This window comes from Oxyura jamaicensis, chromosome 6 (assembly GCF_011077185.1).
Source record: "Oxyura jamaicensis isolate SHBP4307 breed ruddy duck chromosome 6, BPBGC_Ojam_1.0, whole genome shotgun sequence".
Taxonomy (NCBI): domain Eukaryota; kingdom Metazoa; phylum Chordata; class Aves; order Anseriformes; family Anatidae; genus Oxyura; species Oxyura jamaicensis.
In genome coordinates this window covers 31,199,074-31,219,569 of record NC_048898.1, presented here as the reverse complement: position 1 = coordinate 31,219,569, position 20,496 = coordinate 31,199,074, and the positions used below count along the sequence as shown (strand labels likewise).

Sequence of the window (20,496 nt, the reverse complement as noted above, 5' to 3'; positions counted from 1 at the left end):
CTGGTAATGACCAGAAACTTCTGTCTGAACACACTCCTCAGTTTGCTTATTTTATCCCAAATGCACAGTAGCACGTTCACGTGGGAAAAGCGATTTGTCAAGCTCGTTTTCTTCTTTTTATTTTCACTTTAAATTGCCTTTGTGATCCCTTGTAAGGTGGTGTTGCTTCTCTCCATTCCCAGGGATGTGGCAGGGGCTCTCTCCCCACCACCACACCACCGCCAGCCACAGCAGGGCTGAGCCACCTTGTGAGGCACAGGCCTCAGATACACACACTTGGCTACTTTGGAAACAGTATGGCTTTTATCTAATTACAATACTAAACAATTAAGCATCCATGTGTCCCCCAGTTTAACAACAAACACCTCAGTGCCCAGGCTGTGTTAGCAAGGGCTGAGCCGAGATGCCTCCCAGAGCTGAAGTCTTCCAGCTGACGAGTACATGAGGAGAGGTTTTCTCTCATCACTAAGAGTTGCACACTCTTGGGCGCTACCTCTGCTTTCCCTTAAAATGAACATGCAGAAAGTACCGGGGTAGACCGTGACAGCAGGACACCGCCACTTCTGTCTCGTACATATCAGGAGTGAAGTGCCAAGGGCAGACAGGCCTTGTTCTGCTTTGGGACCAGAGCACTAAGAGGGTTTTCTACAAACACACAAAGCACAGCACAAGCACATCAAGTGCTCGTTGAAGCTGCCACAGGCGTGCCTTAGCCCGGTGAGAAGTGTTTGCTCTCAGCCCCTCAGGTCTGCTGCACAACAAACCCTGATTTCCAGGCAGCCTGTGGACAACAAAACTTGAAACTCGGTCCCAGAGCCCGGGCAGGGGGTGACGAAGCTGTTCGTCGCCAGGCCACACTGCTCAGTACGGATACCCAAGGAAGCCATCCACCCGAGAGCTGCTCAGTCGAGTTCCCCAAGTAAAATTCCCAGGCCCCACAGCCGCCCCAGGCACCCGGCCCTGCTCCGAGCCCCGCGCAGCACCCGGCCTTGGCCTCTCCGGCCTGTTTGCTTCTGAAAAAGGCCACGAGCCTTTTCCATACCGATGCCCACGTTCTGGGTCAGGTCTGGAAGAGGCTCTACTTAAAATGACTTCCAAATTCTACTTATGACAAGCATGACTGAAATACTTCTCCAAGGAAAATACTTCACAGTTTAACAAGCAGTTGCTTACTAACAGCTGCAGCTAGCACACTAAATTCAGCCCCAAGACCGAGGGGAGCAGCCTGTTGTTCGTGCCACAAGTGAAAATGTTGGCCATTGAGTGCCCTTCTGAGTTTCACAGCTTCAATTTTAAAGGCTCTACCTAATCTTTAAAAGAGATTTGTCTCCAAGTCACTGTTAAGAAGGCAGGTACACAAACAGCAAGCTTGACCCACACAACTCATGCGCATTAAATACCAACGAATGAATGGGGATTAACCACATAAACCTATGCAATTTCTTGTGGTTACACATACGAAGCCTGGCTTCTGTTTACATAAGAAGCTTTTGAAACAAGGCAGGCAGGGTATTTTAAATATGCCGAGAAGCACGGATGGACTCAGAAGCAAGCAGGTTCAGCTCCCAGGTACCAACTCCGCCAACACAGCTCTGGTGGCTCTCCCACCGACACCACTGAGATGCAAACCTTTAGGCCCCAAATTCATACCAAAGTGTTAAAACGTTTTGACACTGGTGCTGGAGACAGAAGACAGTTACAGGTCTTGGCATTTTCTGCCTGTCCATGTTTTTCCAATCAGGAGCTGGATGTGGCTCCCTTTGAACAGTCAACAACAACAGCTCCAAGTTTACTCCAAGGGAAACCCATAAGCATTTCAAGCCCTGCCATCTCCCAGTCCCAAACATTTGGTTGCTTTTAATGAGATAACAGGAAAATTTATAGATCCCGCTCTTCCTCCAGAAATCTCTGGAAAACAGCATAAAACACCCCCAGGGAGGATTGAGTTCTCAGCATCCTCATCACCCTCTATTTCGTTTTCCTCAAGAAACAAGATGTTGCTCACTGGGGTAGAACAGGGCTAATAGACAAAATCAGCAACATTTTGTACTTGTCTTGACAATAACTCAGGCCGAATAGCCAATTTTTGAGCCTCTGTTTACACATGCAAATTGATTAATTGATTGCAGAAAAGTATTGTGAGGATTTGCTATTTCTGAGATGTTCTTACACTGCAATTATTTCCAAAGGAAAGCAATCTAGTGGCACCTGCATCAGTTCAAACACATGAATATATTCTGCCTTGTAAAACTTCTTCCATTTTATTAAGTAATTCCTTCATACTGTTCACTTTTTCCCCCTCTTAATTTTGTAGTTTATCTCACACATTTGCCACATTCTTTGAAGTAAACTTCACATGGAGAAAAACCAACAAACAGATCTAATAACTCTATGCACCTTTGGTATTTATGCTCCTTAAAAGTATTTTCACTATTATTGGGACTCCTGTTGATAGATTTAGCAGATTAGGAGGTACGAAGTTCTTTCTTAAATTAAAAATCAACCTCCCTGGTATCAAAGTAAAACTAATCTTGCTCAGGAGTGCCACATAAACTACCAGCACAGGATTAAAAACAAACAGCAGACAGCCCATTGCTCTTTCCCCCCCGACAGTACTCCTGAGGAAATTTAAGATCTAACATTAACAGAATTTTAGGAAAAGTAGGAGATGCTCAGATTAAAACGTGAAGCCCAGCCTTACTTCCTGATGAAGTAAGGGGACATCCACCCACCCGACCCATGCCCCACACCACAACAGCTTTCCCAGCCCCGAGCCGCAGGGCCCCAGTTGTTTGTGCTGGCTGCCGCACGTGGGCAAAACCAGGGCTCTGCTCAAGCAGGCAAGCAGACCCCCAGCCTGAAGTTGGAGTTTAAATACACTGCCTTTTGTAAAACCAACAAAGGCTCGCTTATGCTTTCGAATTTGCAATTTTGGAAAAATCTCTCTGATTTCTTACTTGCTCCGAAGGGGAAACCACGGCGTAAGCGGCTCACAGCAGCCCCTGTATTTGCGCTGTGGGGCCTCCGTACGCCGTGCAGCAGCGAGGGCACCCAGGAGGTGAGCTGGCACGTGGTAATTCAACAACTCAAGTCTCTCTCACAAAGTAGCTCGCGAGTTGGAGGCAGAGCACTGTGCCCAGCGTGTGGGATCTCAGAGCTGGCTCCTGGGGAATTACTGCTGTGTCTCACGCTCACGGGCTCTTCCTGCGAGCGATGAGCAGAGCGGGTCTGGATGCCGAGCAGCCGTGCCGAGCCGCCCAGCGTGGCGTGCTGTGCTCGCACCCATCCCCGGTGCCACCCGTGCTGCGGGTGGGAGCTCCCATTCAGCCGGCTGAGCAGCAGGACCCCGCCACGCCGGCACCTCGTAGCAGACCTGCTCAGGGCAGCACCGCACCTTATCACGGGCTAGCCCAGCAATCCGGCCGCGGCCATCCCCGGCGGTCACCCACCGGGCTGGGCGATGGTGGCAGCACTGTCGGGCCGTCCAGGCACATGGCGAGGGGACAAACTCCGGGAAGCGAGGCGTTTTGGCAGCGCTGGTGGAAATCCTGACACGGCACCCAAGTTATCCTGGTAAGGAGCGAGGTTGAGTCAGGCATTACCTGCGGGCTGGGGCTCCCTCCTTCCCTGGCACTTTGCATAGGCATCCACCTTCGGCATCGACGTGCTTGACTCATAATAGTAAAACAGCGTGAAAAATATCGAGATATTTTCCACCTAAATAACTGAGACCACTTCGGGAGCTCAAAGTTCCGGCGGGTTTTCGCACTCAAAACCCAGTTAATGGAGAGTTAAAGGCTCCCGGGGGCAACCCGCCCAGGCTGATTCTTCCAAGCGCCGGGAGCACCGACGGCCCCGGGACCGGCCCCGGAGCCCTGCCCGCCGCCTCCCCCGTCCAACCCCCTCCCCGGCAGCTGCTTACCACGGCCGAGCAGCAGCAGCAGCCCCGGGCTCCGCCGCCCTCCTCCATCCCCGGCTCGGGGAGCAGCCCGGGCCTGGCCCCGCTCCGCCCGGCTCCCCCGGCCCGCCCCGGGCAGCCGCAGAGCGAGCCCAGCGCCGGGGGGCGGGCGCCGCATCGCCCCCGCCGGCCCCTCCGCCACAGCCCCGGCTCGGCACGGCCCGGCCCGGCCCGGCTCGGCACGGCCCAGGCTCCTCCCAGGAGGCTCCCGCAGAGGGGCCGGGCCCGAAATCAGGGCGCTGCCGCCCCCCCGGCCCGGCTTGGTCCGGGATCGGGAGGCAAACAGCACGGCCGCCCATGGAAAAAGGAGAAGAAAAATGAAATAATGAAACTAGATAGGAAGCCTCGTGGACGGCGGCCGGCGCGACTTCCAGAAGTTTTCCTGTAACTTTTTAACAACTTCTCTGCTTACAGCCATAGAGCGCAACAAAAGCCTTCTGTCGCGCTCAAATCCTTGGGCATGAGCCCATCTCCTAAATTTGCACTATAGGAAAAAGGGGCAGTTTTAACGAGCCCTGATTAATCTCTTGGGTTTCCGATGGGTTTGTTGCAACAAAAAGCCGGCTGCGTGGCTAATGAAGCCTCTGCTTGGCAGCCCAGTGCAGGCAGAGCTGCCCACACCCCTGCAATTCATTTAGTCTCTGCCCAGGGAGATCGGTATCACGCTTATGGCACGCCACACCATGATAGACGAAACATCTGCGGTGCCTATCCCACAGCAAGGCAGCTGATGGGCTCCTGGCTTACCCTGTGCCGAGAGCTCAGGGAAAACGCTGGCGCTACAGAGGCCGAATTCAGCCAAGCCTGGGTTTGCAGGCTAAATTTACGTGCCCCCTGCCCAGGCGCCGGGCATGGAGCTGCGGTGCCAGCGCTGCCAGTCTTGGTGACAAACCCGACACGTCCCCTCTCCAGAGCTCAGCTCTCCGTGGAGCTGTGCGGCTCCCCCTCATAGCGGGTGCAGTAATGATAGCAGCTGGGCCACCCAAAGCTTGAAGCTGGAACCAGGCCTCGGGTGGAGAAAGGCATTTTCTGAGCTAAAAGAGGAAACGGATTTTGTCCAAACCATGTGTTACAGGAGTACGTTCACATTCCTTCCACCCAATGCCCCCAAACCGGTAAGGACTGACCCTAGGTGAGCTTGCTGCCCCTTCACACCACTCACACACCTGTATGGGAAACGGAGCGACACACAGAGTGACCCCCAGACACCAGAACAGACACCGTAATGGGTAAAAAAGCTGAAAATGCCCCCAGAATACCCCCTTCACCTGGGCTGCGAGCACACGCGGGCCAACTGCTACCAGCAGGAGCCAGGACAGCGAGGAGGAGGGCCAAGCACGGCTTAGGTTTGGGGAGAGCAGCTCTCTACCTCCCAAGCAGCAGGAAACCAGGGATGGAAAAAGTTCCTGGGATTTCTGATACAGGTACAGGCATTCAGCCACCCGCTCTCGTTTGAGGGGGAACTAAGCTCTTTTGTCATCTGGAAACCATTTCACAAATGGCTTCTGCAGGTATAGCAGCCCTGAGGGGGAGGGAGACTCCGGAGAGAATGAGGTCCATTAAAATAAACACCGATTTGCTTCATAGTCTGGCACAAACCGTGGACACAGAGTAGCTAAGTTCCTGCTAACAAAACCAAATTAGCAATTTTGGAATGAAATGGTCATTTTGCTCAAATAACATGCTCTCCCTGTTCATTCATCAGTCTCTGGCTGCACCAGGAGCCCTTCCCCTCTCACCCACCAATCTCATCCTACCTTGGCCACAAAAACTTTGTAATTTTCCTGCTGGTGCCCTCTGTGCGGGCACATCCACGCCATTGAAACGGAGGCAAACTGATAGGCAGCAGAGGAGGGAATCAAGGTGTGCTCAGTTACCTGCTTTCCCTGTGAGAATTAATTATCTGCGTTAATAGAGGGCTTAGGGGAGGGGGGAGGATGCAAGCTGGGGAGCAACAGGAGAACCAGAGGGGAGCAGCCTCCCAGCAGGTGGGAGATAATTACAGGCTGGGGCTGGCTGAGCTCTGAGATCAAGGAGATGGGGAGGGAGCTGCAGAAGATCTTTCAGGTGGGAGAAGAAGATGAGTGTGCTGATGGGACGGGCTCTTCAAACATACAATGAGCACAGCAGGCATGTCTGTCCTTCATCCCTACTTCCCTCGTTCCTCACTGCTCCGAATCAGAGTCAAGTCTGGCACCTCCAGAAGCGCTGGGAACACCATTTTAGGTTGTGTGTCCAGAAATCGAGGCTTCAGGTTGAGGAACGTCATAAAAGCAAAACTGTCATTGCCAGGTCAGCGTGCTGCGAGGGGACACCTGGTGGGAGCCCGCGATGGACACGAGTGGGAGCGGTGACCCACGGTGCCTCACCCCTGAGAATTCAGTCGGAGGGATTTTCCCCTAAACCACGTCCCTTCTGCCAAACCAAAGCACTCGGAGCTGGGGGTGGGAAGTGAGTCAGCCCTCGAGGAAAAGAGAAAAAAAAAAAAAAGAAAGAAAGAAAAAACAAAACAAACCAGCAAAACACCATGAAAGGACATGAAACTGGTTTGAAAAGAATGTTACGTTAAATAAATTTTTAAAATGCAGTTTTTCTTTTCAATTTGCCTTCTGGTTCTGGGAGTACAGGCTGAGCTCACATTCAGACTGACACGCTTCTCCCAGCAGGCTTGCAAACGAGATACTTTCTTCTCCAGTCTCCATCCCTTAAAGTTGGGATTAAGACTGCCACCAGTCTACAAGCAAAGCCAAATACTATGATAATTGTGATAAACTTGCAAAACAGCAACGTGTGTGTTTGTCCTGAGTAACGAGGTTGTCTTGGGTGACTGATCTTTAAGAAAGTGGAGGGGAATTTTAAATTTTTCTCGGTGAAAACCTAGTGCCTGTTTTCAAGGCTATTTCCAGGAAAGAAAACCATATAAACGCACGTAAATTTGTTTAAAATCACAGAGGAATTTCTCTTCTTCATTTCCTAGCCAGGGGTTCAGAGTCGAACCCTCTGCAAAACCACAGAATCAATTAGTTGCAGAGCAGCCTGGCTAAGATACCCAAGCCACTTTTGTACCAAACACCTGAAATTTTTCTTTCCACTGCTGTTCGCATACAAATTGCCCACAGCATCATTTGTGGTGGTTGAAAATGAGGTTGTGCAATTCCCAGCAGTTTTTATTGGCAAGGCCTCGAGGTGGCTGTCTCCCAGCCCTTCACCTTCAGCTTCTGCCTTGAAAAAAGAAAAAGTTAAATCTTAAATCATTATACCTTGGAGGATCAAAGCGATAGGTAACTGGCATTTTGGAAGTTTCCAAATAAACAAGTGAGTTAAAAACAAAACAAAACAACCCTCCTAGGCTAACCTCAGTGCCTCAAAAATCCCAGTGATAACTTTTCTAGCAAACCAGGTTTATTTGGAGCTTCTATCAGAAAAACAAGATGTGAAAAATGCTGCTTGCAGCAGAAGCTTTGTGTCCCATCACAGCGTTCAAAAAAAGTGGACGTGGAAAATCCTGAAGACTTTCAAATATTCAGCACAAACCAACTCTGTTTTGACTCATTTAATGACACTGTTAAGAAAGGGAGGAGGGAGCTTTTAGAGCTTTTAGTCTCCACTTATTTTCACGACAGCTAAATTTTTTCCTTAGTTGTTAGAAACCGAGCAATGCGTACGTAGTTTTTGCTTTCATTCCAGCAAGCAAATCCATTCTTCTCTGCCTGCTGCAGCTATTCTTAGCTGGCTTTGATATTTCTATCAGCCAGGAGAGCATAACAATGTTATCATGCTAACAAATTCCAAAGATTTTACATAAGCTCTTGAGTGCCTTAAAAAAAAAAAAAAAAAGAAGCGGTATTGATTACACTGCTCGTGCTTCATTAGCCAAAGGAGCTATGGAAAAACAACGCGCTGAAAGAAGAAAATAGAAGTTTGATGAGTCTCGGTCTCGTGAAGCAAGTGCTCGGAGTTTTTCATGGCATCATTTACACAGAGAGGCCAAGAGGCCAGGTTTGAGGCTGCAGGACACCAGTTAGTCGAGGCCAGCGGATCGTTTAAATCCCGCTTGGCTACATACAGCCTGTTCTCCTAATTCGGTTTTCATGAGCTGAAACAACCAGACACCCACCTTACTTAAGCGACTGACAGCAGCACAGCGCGTGGGGGGGGGGGGGTCTGGGTGAAAAAGGATCACAGGACCACAAGGCAGCTTTCTCCCTGGCTGATCTGTCAGAGCCAAGGTCTGCTGATACCCCTCCACGAGCAGGGAAGAGGACGGGTTAGGTCTGGGCGAACCCAGGAGAGCTCCCCAGGAAAAGCTTACCTCACACAACACAACGGGGCCAGACCATGACCACGGCACCAGATGATGCCACACAGTATTTCAGGTGGACCTGAGAGTCTGGAACAATTAAGCCTTTGACTGAAATCTCTCCACTTACTACAATTTCAGGAGAGTTTCTTCAAGGCTAAAGGGACTCCACTACAAGAATCACCCTGCAAGGCAACAGACAGGAGCGGGCACCCCGCTCACCAGCACTTGCGTGTTTACCTGCTGGGTTACCTACTGAGTCTATCTACAGGCATGCTGAGTATTAGCCCTTAGAGCACACACCACCTAAAGCCAACTTTAATATCTTTGCTAGATCCTGACAGCAAGAGATAACGGCTGCTTGTGGCCATTTAGATCTGGGAACAAAGACTGCACAAGGCTACTCGCCTCGTTTGTTTTGAGAATCTCTCAACACTTTACATACTTTTCTTGTTCAAAAAGCATTTTACCTACAGGAGCTCTCAAAAAGGGCAGAGAATGCGGCCTTTGCTCAAGGTGGGGGAAAAAAGATAGAAGGAAAAACAGAAAGCAAAGGATAAGAGAAGTACTAGGAGCTCTGGCTCTTCAGACAAGGCTCCAGAGAAGTCTGTTAAGAAGCACTAGTGCAATGCAAGCATGCCAAGATGCAGAAAAACTGGAAGGAAGCCACATCCAAGTCATGGAGAATATGCCTGTGTCTGTAATTGCTATTCTCAGAGCTGCCCTCCGCAGGGTTCAAAGCTGGGACTAATCCTACTTTGCATATTCTATTAGAAACAGGGACAGTGGGGCTCGCTGCCTGGCATCCAACTCTGCAGGAAGCCAGAAGATAAGAGTTGGAAGACAGAAAATAGGGGGGATACGCAGGAGACTCAAAAACAATTTGGGGAAAATAGGTGGCTTACTTGGAAGAGGCAAAGTTGAAAGCCAATCAGGAAAAAAAATGGTAATCAGAAAGTAATTTTGAACTTAATGAGAAAAGAAGACAAAAATGGATACTCAACTGGCTGTCCAGACATTGGACAAAATATCACAGCATCCTTGCCAGACTTCTTTAGCAAATCCCTGTATTTGACTGAATTAATGTAATTTCTTGAGAAGCACTGAAGGATGTTTGAAAAACAGCAGCTCATCTATCACCCGTGTCAATACATACCTAGCAAATGTCTGACCAAGGTTCTCGAGTGTTAAGCAATGTTTTCAATACAAAGATGTACCTGCAATTTAGCAAGACCAGGGATGACTTACTTCTGTACTTTAGCAGAGGAAGAGATAAAATAATAAAAATAATAATAAATAAATAAATAAACCAACACACAGCAATATGTCTCATACCTTGTTTTCCACTGGCATGTGCTTTCAGTACAACGGGCATTCTGTCAGATCAGCATTTTATAAATACTTTACACTGATTTAGCCGCTGCCTAAAGCACCACTCAATTAGGTCAATGGCATCTGCTAAAGTAGATGGCAGAACTCCCTTTGATTTCTTAGAAAGAAATATGGGATGTCAATTGGGTAAGAAAGAAGTCATCTTAATTTTATTCTGCCGTTAGTAGAAAAGTCCCAAAATTACGTATTGTAGGCTCGACCCTGCCGTCTTCACACAGACAGAATTCCCACAGAGCTCACCAGCCAGCCAGGGGCTGCATCTCAAAAAGCGTAATGGTGCTAACAGTTACCCCTTCTGGGGATAACAGTGACAGTAAGGCAGGGAAAAATACAGAGAGAGAATTCAGATGCAAAGATGTTGGGAAGAAGGTGAGGAGAGAGAGACAGACTGTTTAACTGTGTGCATGTTATTCACGTGTAAATCACCTGCAGCTATTTTTCACCTTCCTTTTCTGATCCTGACAGGCTGCACAGGTAAAATAATTCTGAATTTAAAAAAAAAAAAAAAAAAAAAAAAAAAAAGGAGAAATAAAGATGCATAGCCACTGTTTCGATAAATTTCCATTTAAATCCGAAGATCTTGTTTTTGGATGCTAATGGCCCAAAGTGTAAGTGCTCAAAACCCACTTGACTGATCTGAAAAGCAGCTCTACATTCCTGTACCTCATCCAGCAAGACTGTTAAAATATTTAGCACTGTATTTGTTATGCAGACAAAAAAGACCAAGTCAGTATTTACAAAGGAGCGAACATTCCTTTCGTACAATCGAACTTGCCAATTTTTGATGGCAAGAAGAAAGCACAAAGACGATCCCAAAGTATGTCTGGACCAACTTTAGAGATCGTGCCTGACCTCCGTGTAGGACACGGCGTTTCTCCAGTAGCTTTGCGGATGCCAATTGCTGCAATGCACTTTCCATATGAGAACACTGTTTAGATTTGTCAGTGATGTCAGTCAGTGCACCAGAACTCTTGATTATCCAAAAACCATCGGCAGTGGTAGGAGAGGGCCCACAGTACAGTGCTACAGCTGGGGAAGGCCCTGACATGCTGCGGTGTCTCAGCCCCCTTGCCCTTTAACATGGGTGCTTTATGGCCAAGGCTGCACTCCCAGCCCCAATCCGGGTCCACAAGCATCTCCACCAGGTCCACAAGCTTTGCCACACCGCCAGGTCAGCCAGTGATGCCCTCTGTTCTCCACACCTCGCAGACGCATGCCAGGAATGACAAAGTCTCTGCCTCGAAAAGCTCCATTGGCACCTGTTCCAAGAGATGATCGCACTTCGCCTGTACCAGCCAGTAGTATTACAGAAAGTTATCAGGAAACTCCACACCATCTCTAAACACCTCCAAAATTTTGATATCATTTGCTATTTTGATCCATGCTCTGCTCAACATCTGCCATGCCCCATGATGTGAACTGAAGCATTTCAGTGGCATAAGGCAGAAGGACTCCCTGGACACAGACAAAATGGACATACACAAGCCTCCTTTCCCTCCTTGTAAAGGAATGAAGAAGTATGGAATAAAAAACCCTCAAATCCTGTTCTTCTTTTCTGAGTAAAACTCAGACAAGGAATTGAAGCAGCCAGATGCCCAATAGGTAGCATACTTCTGGAGAAAAGTGGGGCTTCTGCTTCTGCCACAGCCTCCTTTCCAGAAATAACTTTCTTTTTTCAATGAAGATTTGAAGGGAAGTTACTGGTGCCATACTATTGCCTCAGAACACAAAAGCTCTTCTTTGCTGACCATTGTCCCACTCCTTCAGGCGGTGGAGCAGGGATCACGTTGGATCCCGCTGCTCCTGGATGTCCTGCTCATCACAAGGGCACCCTCCTGCCCAGTGCCATAGCTGGGAGGAGAAGTAATTCCTCCACATCCTCTGCAGAAAGAAATCCTAACAAGGACTGGATGTTCTGACCACAGCTTCGCCCCTTCAGCCATTCAGGGGGGTTTCAACATATGGGATCTCGTAAGAGGTGGAGCTACACAGAGGCAGAGGAGATGGGGAAAAGCCAGTGCTGAAGTAATCCAGAACATAGCATTTCTTTCTCCTAAATACAGTATATTTCTTGCTTCAGTTTTGTGGTGATTTTTGAGGAGGGTGTAAGGATTCTATCTCCCTGGACTTTGTCAGGCCCAAATTCCCACACCAAGCTCCTAGAAAAGCACGCAGTTTTATGTACAGCTACCACAGTTTATCTTCTGGAACAATCAGAGGGCAATAAGCACCTGGAGGCCGCTCTGAGACAAACGGACGGCTGTGACCAGAGCACACGCAGCGCCGAGCACAGCCTGAAGTTCAACTACACAAACCCAGCTTTGAGCTCGGAGGAACAGCGGACCGGCCAGCGTGTCGAACCCGCTGAAGAGAGACCAGCCAGCCCAGCTCATCTCTTCTGCTTCTCACCCACACGACAAACTCACGGCCCTCTAAGAAACGAGCCTGGCCGAAAGCAGAGACCCCTCCCTACCTCCTGCCCGTGCCTGCTCGCTCGGTGCGTGCGCGGCACCGCTGGGAGCCGCGGCCCCGCAGTCGCTGCTGCCTGTCGGTACAAACCCGCCCGCTGCCAAAACAGGTGAGCGTGAATTCCTGAAGCATATGCAAGTATTAAGCAACCACTCCACGGATTGCCAGCAGCTGTTCCGAGAGCCCTGCCCTGCTGGCCACAGGTATTTATTTAAAGCGTGACACCCGCCCTGCTGCACACACATGCGCAGACACAGCGTGGGCAGCCCCCGGGTCCCCGGAGGCCTCCCAACCAGGCCACACCGCCGCCACCATGGTCATGGCAAGGCTACAGGACCTCGAAGCCGCCCGTAAAGGGAAACACAAAGAGAGGAAGGGAACTGGAGACAAACACCGGGCTCTAATTTCATTGTCATTTCACGGGCAGAGCCTTAAAGAGGAAGTCGTACAGGGCAGACACCAGCACTTGGAGCCCTCCATTTTGTTGGTAAGGCGAGATCCTGTGCGGCCTGCGTGCCCGGCTCCCAGTCAACAGGAGGAACCCCCCTACGTTTATTTTCACAGGAACACAAGCACTTCAGATATTTTCACCTTAAATATGGTTTTATCAGTTTGACTCCTAAGGAGTGTGGCAGCGGAATGTTTTCCCTCCTTACTCAGTTAATGCCGCTGCAGTTTTTGCTAAGACCGAGGAAGACTCCATCTGAATTCATTCGGCATGCCTGCTGAAGCAGCTCAGCTTTTCGCCATCCCTGGCTGGGGAAGGAGAGGGGGACAGCCTGCAGGAAACTTTCTGGGGTTACAAAGAAAGCAGCGATGTGACCAGATAACAGCAAAGCACTGATTCTAACTCATAATTCGTTTGAGTTAACTGCACATCGAACTGGGAACTCAGGCAGCAAAGTAGAAACTCCCATAAAAAGCCTTTCTCATTTCTGCTAGGTTTTGAAAAATAATAATAATAAAAAAGCAACAATTCCTAGACTCCACGAGTCCTAGCTACGAGTTCACATCTGAAACAACTTCATGTCATTAGAAACACTGAATAATACAGCGATCAAAGGCACTGTCAGTGCCATTATAGCATGCGGGAGGATAAGAGGGAGGCCCAGACAACTAACTGTGAGTAATTGGGTTATGCTGGAGGCTTGTTTTTAAATGCTGCAGCCCGCCATGTGAATGCTGCAGGTCTGATGTAACTGGGTCACCAACGCTTAGGCAAAAGCCTACTAACTTCAGGCTAGGAAGTGCTATTTGGTTGCCTAACTTTAGGCTACGAGATGTGAATGCTGGGAAGCATAAACAAATCCGCACGGACAAGTGTAGGAAACTGGAACAGCGACTGGGACAGCTGAGGATTACACTCCTCGGGTTTTAGGACACCTCTGCTCTTACCCCCAGACCCTAGACATTACTTCAAATTTCTTCCACTTAGTCCCCATTTGAACACAAGAGGAATTAAAAAGAAATTTGAGAGCAGAGTAACTGCCCTGCCCTCCCAGACAATGTGTAGCCGCCTCGAAAATTGTATCCCTGTTGAGCCCCAGGGTCCTGACAACCGTTTCACATAGCAATTTAAAGTAAATACCTTTCAGAAGGCAATCCTGACACAGCCACGTCTGGAAGTTTGCAGAGGTCAAGTGTCGTAGGCTCCATAAATGCAAGCGGGGATAGCTTTCTTGTGGCTTCCTGAGGTGAGCCTTCATGTTCTGAGTTCATCTTGCCCAGCTGATTTGCAGCACCAGAGAGGTCTGCACGCTCAGAACGCTCGCCCTGCTCCATCCCGGCGATAGGTGCAGAGGGATTTTTGCACAGCTCTGTCTGCAGCTCTCCAGTCCTTGTGTTTAAAGCTAAGCCACCCTCGCCGGTGACTAACATCCTCGCAGTACCTGTTTCAGGGATGTCTTCAGTTTTTTCGCTACCCGTCTTTGCTGTGCTTAGAACTGCACCACTATTTTCTCTTACATCGCCCTCAGTCATAGTGCCAGATTCTAGCTGAGAGTCAGTTTGCAAGCAACCATTCTGGCTGGCTTCATTTTTTAAGTAATCCATTAACCCATGCATGGTCCCTTTCTTTTCTTGCTGTGGATCTTGTGTACTTTCTGATGTTTCCAGGCATTTCCTATTTCCTGGCTCATCCTGTATCATCTCTGTGTCATTCTGACACCTAATGTCATGCATAAGACTGCCATGAACGCGTGTCTCCTCGTTTTCCCCAGGTAACACATTAAAGTTGTCTGGCAGTTTTTCACAACTGTAAGATCCTCCCGGAACAAGCGCTGAAGCTGCCACATCAGAGATGCTCTTGGCAGTGTCTGGACCACTGTACTCATTTTTCCCCTCTTCATTTGGCTCAGGATCCTGGCAGTGTTCAGGCTGACAACTTACATCCTCTTCAGATGAAACCGGCTCTGCATTACCCTCTGTAATTAAGTTATTTTCCTCTGCGGTAGCAGCATCATCTAAGTCACCCTCCTGCACGCCGCCTGTAGAGATCCCAGCTCCGCTGGCTTGTGGCTCCCTGTCAGAATACGCAGGGAAGTTCTCAGCTGCTGCCCCGTCAGATGAAGCCGGTTCTTGCTTCGTTCTCTCCAAGCTTATTAGCGATTCAGGATCAACACCCCTAGCACACACGCCTGCCTTTCTTTCCATCTCGCTGCTCTCGGGGTGCTCAGTGTTTCCGTTTGGCTTCTGCAGATTTTCCAGAGAGCGTTCAGCAGGTGCAGAGCCCTCCGACCTCGGGACCATTTCTAAGCAGCCAGCAGGCTGCCTGCTTTTCTCAGCGTCCCAGAGACTCGCTGGTGGCACTGCATTTTCTTGCTGCAGAGGTGCAGGAGCAGTGCAGGAAGCCTCAGCAGCTAAAGGCAGCTCTGGCCCCTCTGCTTCCCAGGTACCCTCAGGAGCTGCTTTGCCCCCCTCGACCGATCCTGAAAAGTTCTCAGCACCGCACAGCTGCGCCGTACCCTCGGCCACCGTGCTCTGCTTGAAGCCTGCATGGTTTTCAGGCGCAAGTTGGGGTAATTCAGCGCTCAGCGTGCTGTGGACTGTTTTCTTAAATATCTGGCTGATGTGCTCCCTGAAGTCCGGGAGGCTGGAGCCGATGCCCAGAGAGCTGGGAGTCAGAACCTCATGCTCCTTCTCCGCAGACTGCCTGGAAATACTGCTCTCTGCCCTGGTTGTGCTGTTATTCTCTTTTAATACCTCTTCCATTTTTTCTAAGTTCCCAGGTTTCTCTAAGATCACACCGTACTTGTCAACTACGCAGATACCGGTTGCGATTTCCTCATTACAGCCGCCTTGTTTACCAACAGATGAAAGGCTCAGCAGCTTCCCTTCTGCAGCAGGGAGAGCGAACAGAGCCTCTGCTGAACTGTCACTCTGCTGGGCTTTGAAGTTTACATCACCTTTTGTTTCTTTGCATTTAATTGCAGATAGCTCTTTCTTCAGCTTCTCCGAATTAAACTGCGACAAGTTTCCCGAACTCTGCCCCACATTTAAAGCCTCTGGCAGGGTTACACTTCTCTCTCCTTCTCCCTGAAAACTTTGGCTTGGAACATCTTTGTCGCTGACATGCCTGCCCCCTGCAGAGCTGTGTTCTGCCTTGGCTCTTTTACCTGTGCTTACCCCAGGTGAAGGACCGAAATGCACAGACACCTGAGAACCCGCAGCCATCTGCAAATTGGAGTTGCTTTCTAAGGCGCTCTGGCATGCTACGGCTCCCAGCTCATTATTTAGTAATTCCCCCCCGGTGCCCTTGTTCGCCCTGCTCCCAGCTTGCTGGCTGGGGTGATTGACTGCAGAGGTCAGCGGAGGGGGGGCTGTAAAATTTGCTTGACAAAACCCAGGCTCCTCTGGTGTCTTTTGAATGCAGCTGGGTTTATAAGGCTTATCAGCGGGAACTGCTTCCCCGTGAGCCTGTAACAGCGAACCACATCCTTTTGCCCCTGGACTCTTATCGCTTTTCACATTGCTTGTTTCGTCGACAGCAGCACTGTCCTCACAACTTATCTGCGCGTTTCCGTCTGTCTGGATGGGTCCCCCATCGGCAGCCAGACCCTCGGTTTCTCCTGAGCTTTTTGCCATCAGCGACAGTTTCTCTTGAGTTTCGGGGCTAAATATTTGAGGATCATTTTTCTCAAAATTATCAGAAGCATGTGCTATTTCAGGAGCACTTGGCAAAGTCTGCGCTATGTTAGTGGCACTTGCTGAATTCTGCGTCCCTGGAAGAGCGTTTACAGCAGAAGCACGGCTTTCAGCAGCGCTGTCTTTTATCCTGCATATGCTGACTGGCTGCTCCTTCTTGTCAGGTTCTTTAGAAAACGTATCACTCTGACATGCTTCTTCACGCTGACTAGCCGAGATCAAAGAATTATTACCCTGCTTGAGCTTGTCTGAGTTTTGCTTACTGCAGCAGTTTTCTTCTGCCTCGAGATTGGTTTTGTTTTGCTCCTCGCAATCTTGCAAATTAAGCACGGTCACACCAGAAACGTTTTGCAGGTGTTCACGGCCGCACCCCTCCTCTGGCAGCCCGGCACTACTTCCATCCTCATCCTCTTCTGCTGCTGTGCCAGAGTCACACTGGGCTGGTGCTGGACGTGGCACTGCAGATTCTTTATTAAGGTTGTCAGAAATGTTTAGAGGCGTTTGTGGTACGTCGCTGTGATGCTTTAGCTCCAGCTCAGGTTTTAGAGGTCTTCCTGTGTGTTCCTGATCATCTTCTCGTGCGACACCTGTCGGACTGCTTCGGTGTGTCTGCTGTGTGTGTCCTGCATTCGAAGCCCGTTCTCTGTCACCAGCACTCACCGACTTCTCCATCTGCTCCACGTGGGGAAGAGCAGCTGGAACATCTGCGTTCTCCTGCAGATCTCCAGCACTGCACTCTGGAGTCACCGAAGAGCTGCACTTGTCCCCACTGATGCCATCACCCACTGCTTCCTCCTGTGCTGGCTGAGGGATGAGCTCTGCCCTACCAACTCCAGCACGAGCCACCGCTGCGTTTCCACGGCTTTCTGCAGCCCCTTGCTCCTGCTGATCTTGCACCAGCATACCAGACTTGTGCTCTGTTTTCAGTGCCAAATCCTTGTCCTCCACAAAGCTCCCCACCGCAGCGTGGTGCTTCTCCTGGTGAACAGCAGCCTCGTGCTCTTTGCCGTCCCCAGCAGTGCTGCACGCGGCATCGCTGCGAGGCACGTCGCTGAGGTGCCCGCTCTGCTCTTCGGTTTCCGAAACTTGTGGGTCCTCCTCAGCTTGAACAGCAATGCAACCCACAGGCCCTGCCAATTCATTGAAGCCCTGATGTTCAAGCATTGTTTTGGATGTTTTTGTGCTTTCTTCTGACTCGCCGTAGCTCCCAGGCTTGCCTTGACTCTCCGGTTTGTACCCAGTTTCTAATGTGGCTTCTCTAGGAAAAGCCTCTTCCCGGGACTCATCCTGCTTACTCTGCAGAACATTATTGTTCTCAGGGCTGTGTGCCCCAGCTAAACAAACCTCTTCAGCCCCATTAGAGCCTGGCTGGCCCGAAGTTTTGTCGTCTGTCTCAGTGTGAAAGCAAGCAACACTCGGTGGGCACCCTGCCCTCGGATGCTGCGGCGAGGCCGCCCGTGCAAATCTGCCCTTGTTCTCTGGGTCATCTGCGGCAGCTGCTTTCTCCTCGCTCAGTCGTTGTCCAGGCTTACAGCCAAGAGGGTCTGAGTGGTCTTCAGGTGATTTAAAGTCAGTGCCTAAATTCAGGGCCTTTCCCACAGCTCCTTCCTTTGGGCCACCTGCTGAAGTCTTTTCACAAAGACTGAATTCTCCGGGATTGTGTTTCAAGTGGGTATCTTCTGCATCCTGCTCGTGGCTGCTAAGAGAGCTCAACAGTTGCCTTTCTGCCCCACTTGGCCCTTCAGGTAATGCGCTGGTTTCTGCCACGTGTGCCTCCTCTGCTTTCATTCTGTTTTTCTCTCCCGAAACACTCACATCAGCTCCCTTTTGATTCGGCTCTGTGGCTCTGCTCAGAGAAGTCCTTAATGCATGTTCTTCCAGTAATGACCCTTTATCTACCGGGGAAGTTTCCTTGGTGGGATTGGTAATGGCTTCTGCTTCAGAAAGCGTGGTGCTTTCTCTAAACACATCATCAGCTTTTATGATTTCATTGCTACTGGCTTCATCTTTTTGGCTTTCGGTTGTGATGGCTGATTTTTGTTCTTCCTCTTGCTTAAATGATAAAGACTCACTGAAGCGCTCAGCACTAACAAGCTCATCCTCCTTTTGAAGCTCTCTTTCAGAACTGGGCTCATTTTTTTCAGAGGCTGTTTTCATTGCCTCGCTTTTCATCGGATCTTGATAGTCATTTCCAGGCACATAATCCCTCAAAGGTTCTTCTGGCTTTGGTACTGGGAAGAGACTTGGAGCATTACGGGGTAACTCTGACACTGAAGTACAGGCTTCGGATTGCTTTCCCTGGCTCCCAGACAGAGCTGGGTTTACCTCGTTCCTTCTAGCTGTTGTTACAGCCCCCTTCTCTGCACTGCAGACCTCACTGATCTCGGGCCTCACAACACAACTCTGAGTGTTTGCAATTGCTCCAAATTTTTCACCATCTGAGCCTCCTGTTGCTGGATAATTTCGGATTAAGGTTTCCTTTTTCATTAGCAGACCCTCTCCACCATCTGTGTTCTGTCTACCTTGCTGCATTACAGCCCGCAGCTGACCTACTTCCAAAACTCCCAGCTCCTGCTCGGCCTCCTGAGCAGTAAAATAATCCCCTGCATCTTTGCCCTGGGGAAACGTGCTGACATGTGGTTCCCTCATGTCACCCAGCTGCTCACTCTGCCCCAACGCCCCGAAGTCGCTCAGATTCGTTTCTGTGACTCCCTGCATTGCTGCAGGAGGGCTGGGCTGCAGGCTTGGGTTTCTGGGATCACCCTCACTGGTTTGCAAAGAAGCAGGTGCAGTAGGGTCACATTCGGGGCCTCTGTCCTCAGATATGCCACGTGCCGTTCCCTCTTCTTTGTCACTCACTGGACCCGGTGGTGGCACAGCTTCATTGCAGCTTGAGGTTGGCGACTTGTCACCGCTGCTCGCAAGATCTGCCGCGACTTCTTCTTTGGAAGAGGCTGCAAAGGGCATTGGGGTAGGCAGACTCCCCTCTCTTCCTTCCGCTGTGTGCTGTAGGACACCACAGCCTGCTTGTCCTCCATGGTCTTGCAAGGCACTGCTCTGTCCTGTCACCTCTGCAGGCACCACGCTTGGATTTGGGTTGGACAGATCTTCAGCGCTGGAGCTACTGATGCCTTCATTACTGACGCTGCCAACAATGGAAATGTTTATTCGTTTCACGTCAACAAAGAAGCAAAGAATACAAACAACTCATGCCATTGGTGTTTCAAAGCCATGCAGTACGGGCACTGAGAAGCTGATAACCTGCTGCCAGGAGCCCAGCCAGCAGGCATTACACCGAGCACAGTGGTAAAAGGCCTCAGTCCTGCCTAACAGCCACCATGCTCCTGACATTTATTTTAACCCTTCCACAGCCTGTGCTAGCTAGATACTCCCCCTGCCCTTAACAGATTGAGGGAGCAACATGGGAAAAAGCGACAAAAGCACCAGAAGAAACACCAGCACCTCCGAGAAGCAGAAAGGAAAAACCTTTCTGTGAGGCTACGTCGCACAGAGCTCAAGGCTGTGACTGCTGTCGCGTGGCCGTGCTTTTATTGAGTCATGGAGGTTTAAGGGCCCATCTGTCGTGTGTTTTCTCCAGCCAGCCAGCACAGCTGGTCCTCACCCACCAGTCAAAGGTCTCACCCTGCTGAACACACACCCCGTGAGGTCATCTCACGGCAGCGTTCGGTTTCAGTATAAGTATTTCATGTTCGTGTGATCTCCTCCCCACCCACTAAAGACAGAAGAAATGGAAGTAGAGATGACGTGGATGCTCTAGCTGCAGAGAGGAAAAGATTTTTCCTGTACACCATGGGGACCTCAGTTTCCACTGCCAGGTTTGCAGGCGAAGGAATCGATTAACCTTGGTTTCTCCCTCACCTCCCTTGAAGAGCCTGGGCATATGTTCACTGCCTTAGAGGACAGTGAAATATAGAGCCAAAACCGAGCATAACATTGAACCTAGGAAGAAGAGGCGGCATTTACCTGGCACGAAATGTCTGCCCACCTCCTCCCATCCAAAGCGATGGGAAGCCCCACACTTTTGGGCTGTGCTGTGGTGCACCAAATGCACTTCCAGACGCAGTCACTGCGTATCTCCTTGTGCTGAGAACTGGCCAATGCCCCAGGCAACTTCTTTATGAGAGGGCTGCATGTAAAATGGAATGGGATCCTAAAAATCCTTCTTCAGAATCCTTGGGATGGAAAATGAGCTAGCCTTTAAAGAGCTATTCAA

General features: G+C 50.0%; 1 protein-coding gene across 11 annotated transcripts in view; it reads right to left on the bottom strand.

Annotated features, from left to right (window-relative positions):
- Positions 1-20,496, bottom strand: part of TACC2 (transforming acidic coiled-coil containing protein 2) — a 128,111-nt gene that overhangs the window by 74,751 nt on the left and 32,864 nt on the right. For 2 of the 11 annotated variants that reach the window (XM_035329400.1, XM_035329408.1), the window contains exon 1: positions 13,708-17,677. In XM_035329400.1, coding sequence (XP_035185291.1) covers positions 13,708-17,426 — 3,719 coding nt within the window. In that variant the 5' untranslated portion in view covers positions 17,427-17,677. Of the gene's footprint in view, positions 1-6,798; positions 7,181-13,707; positions 19,408-20,496 lie in introns of those variants that run through there. The other 9 variants (XM_035329410.1, XM_035329401.1, XM_035329405.1 and 6 more) reach the window with 9 other exon arrangements.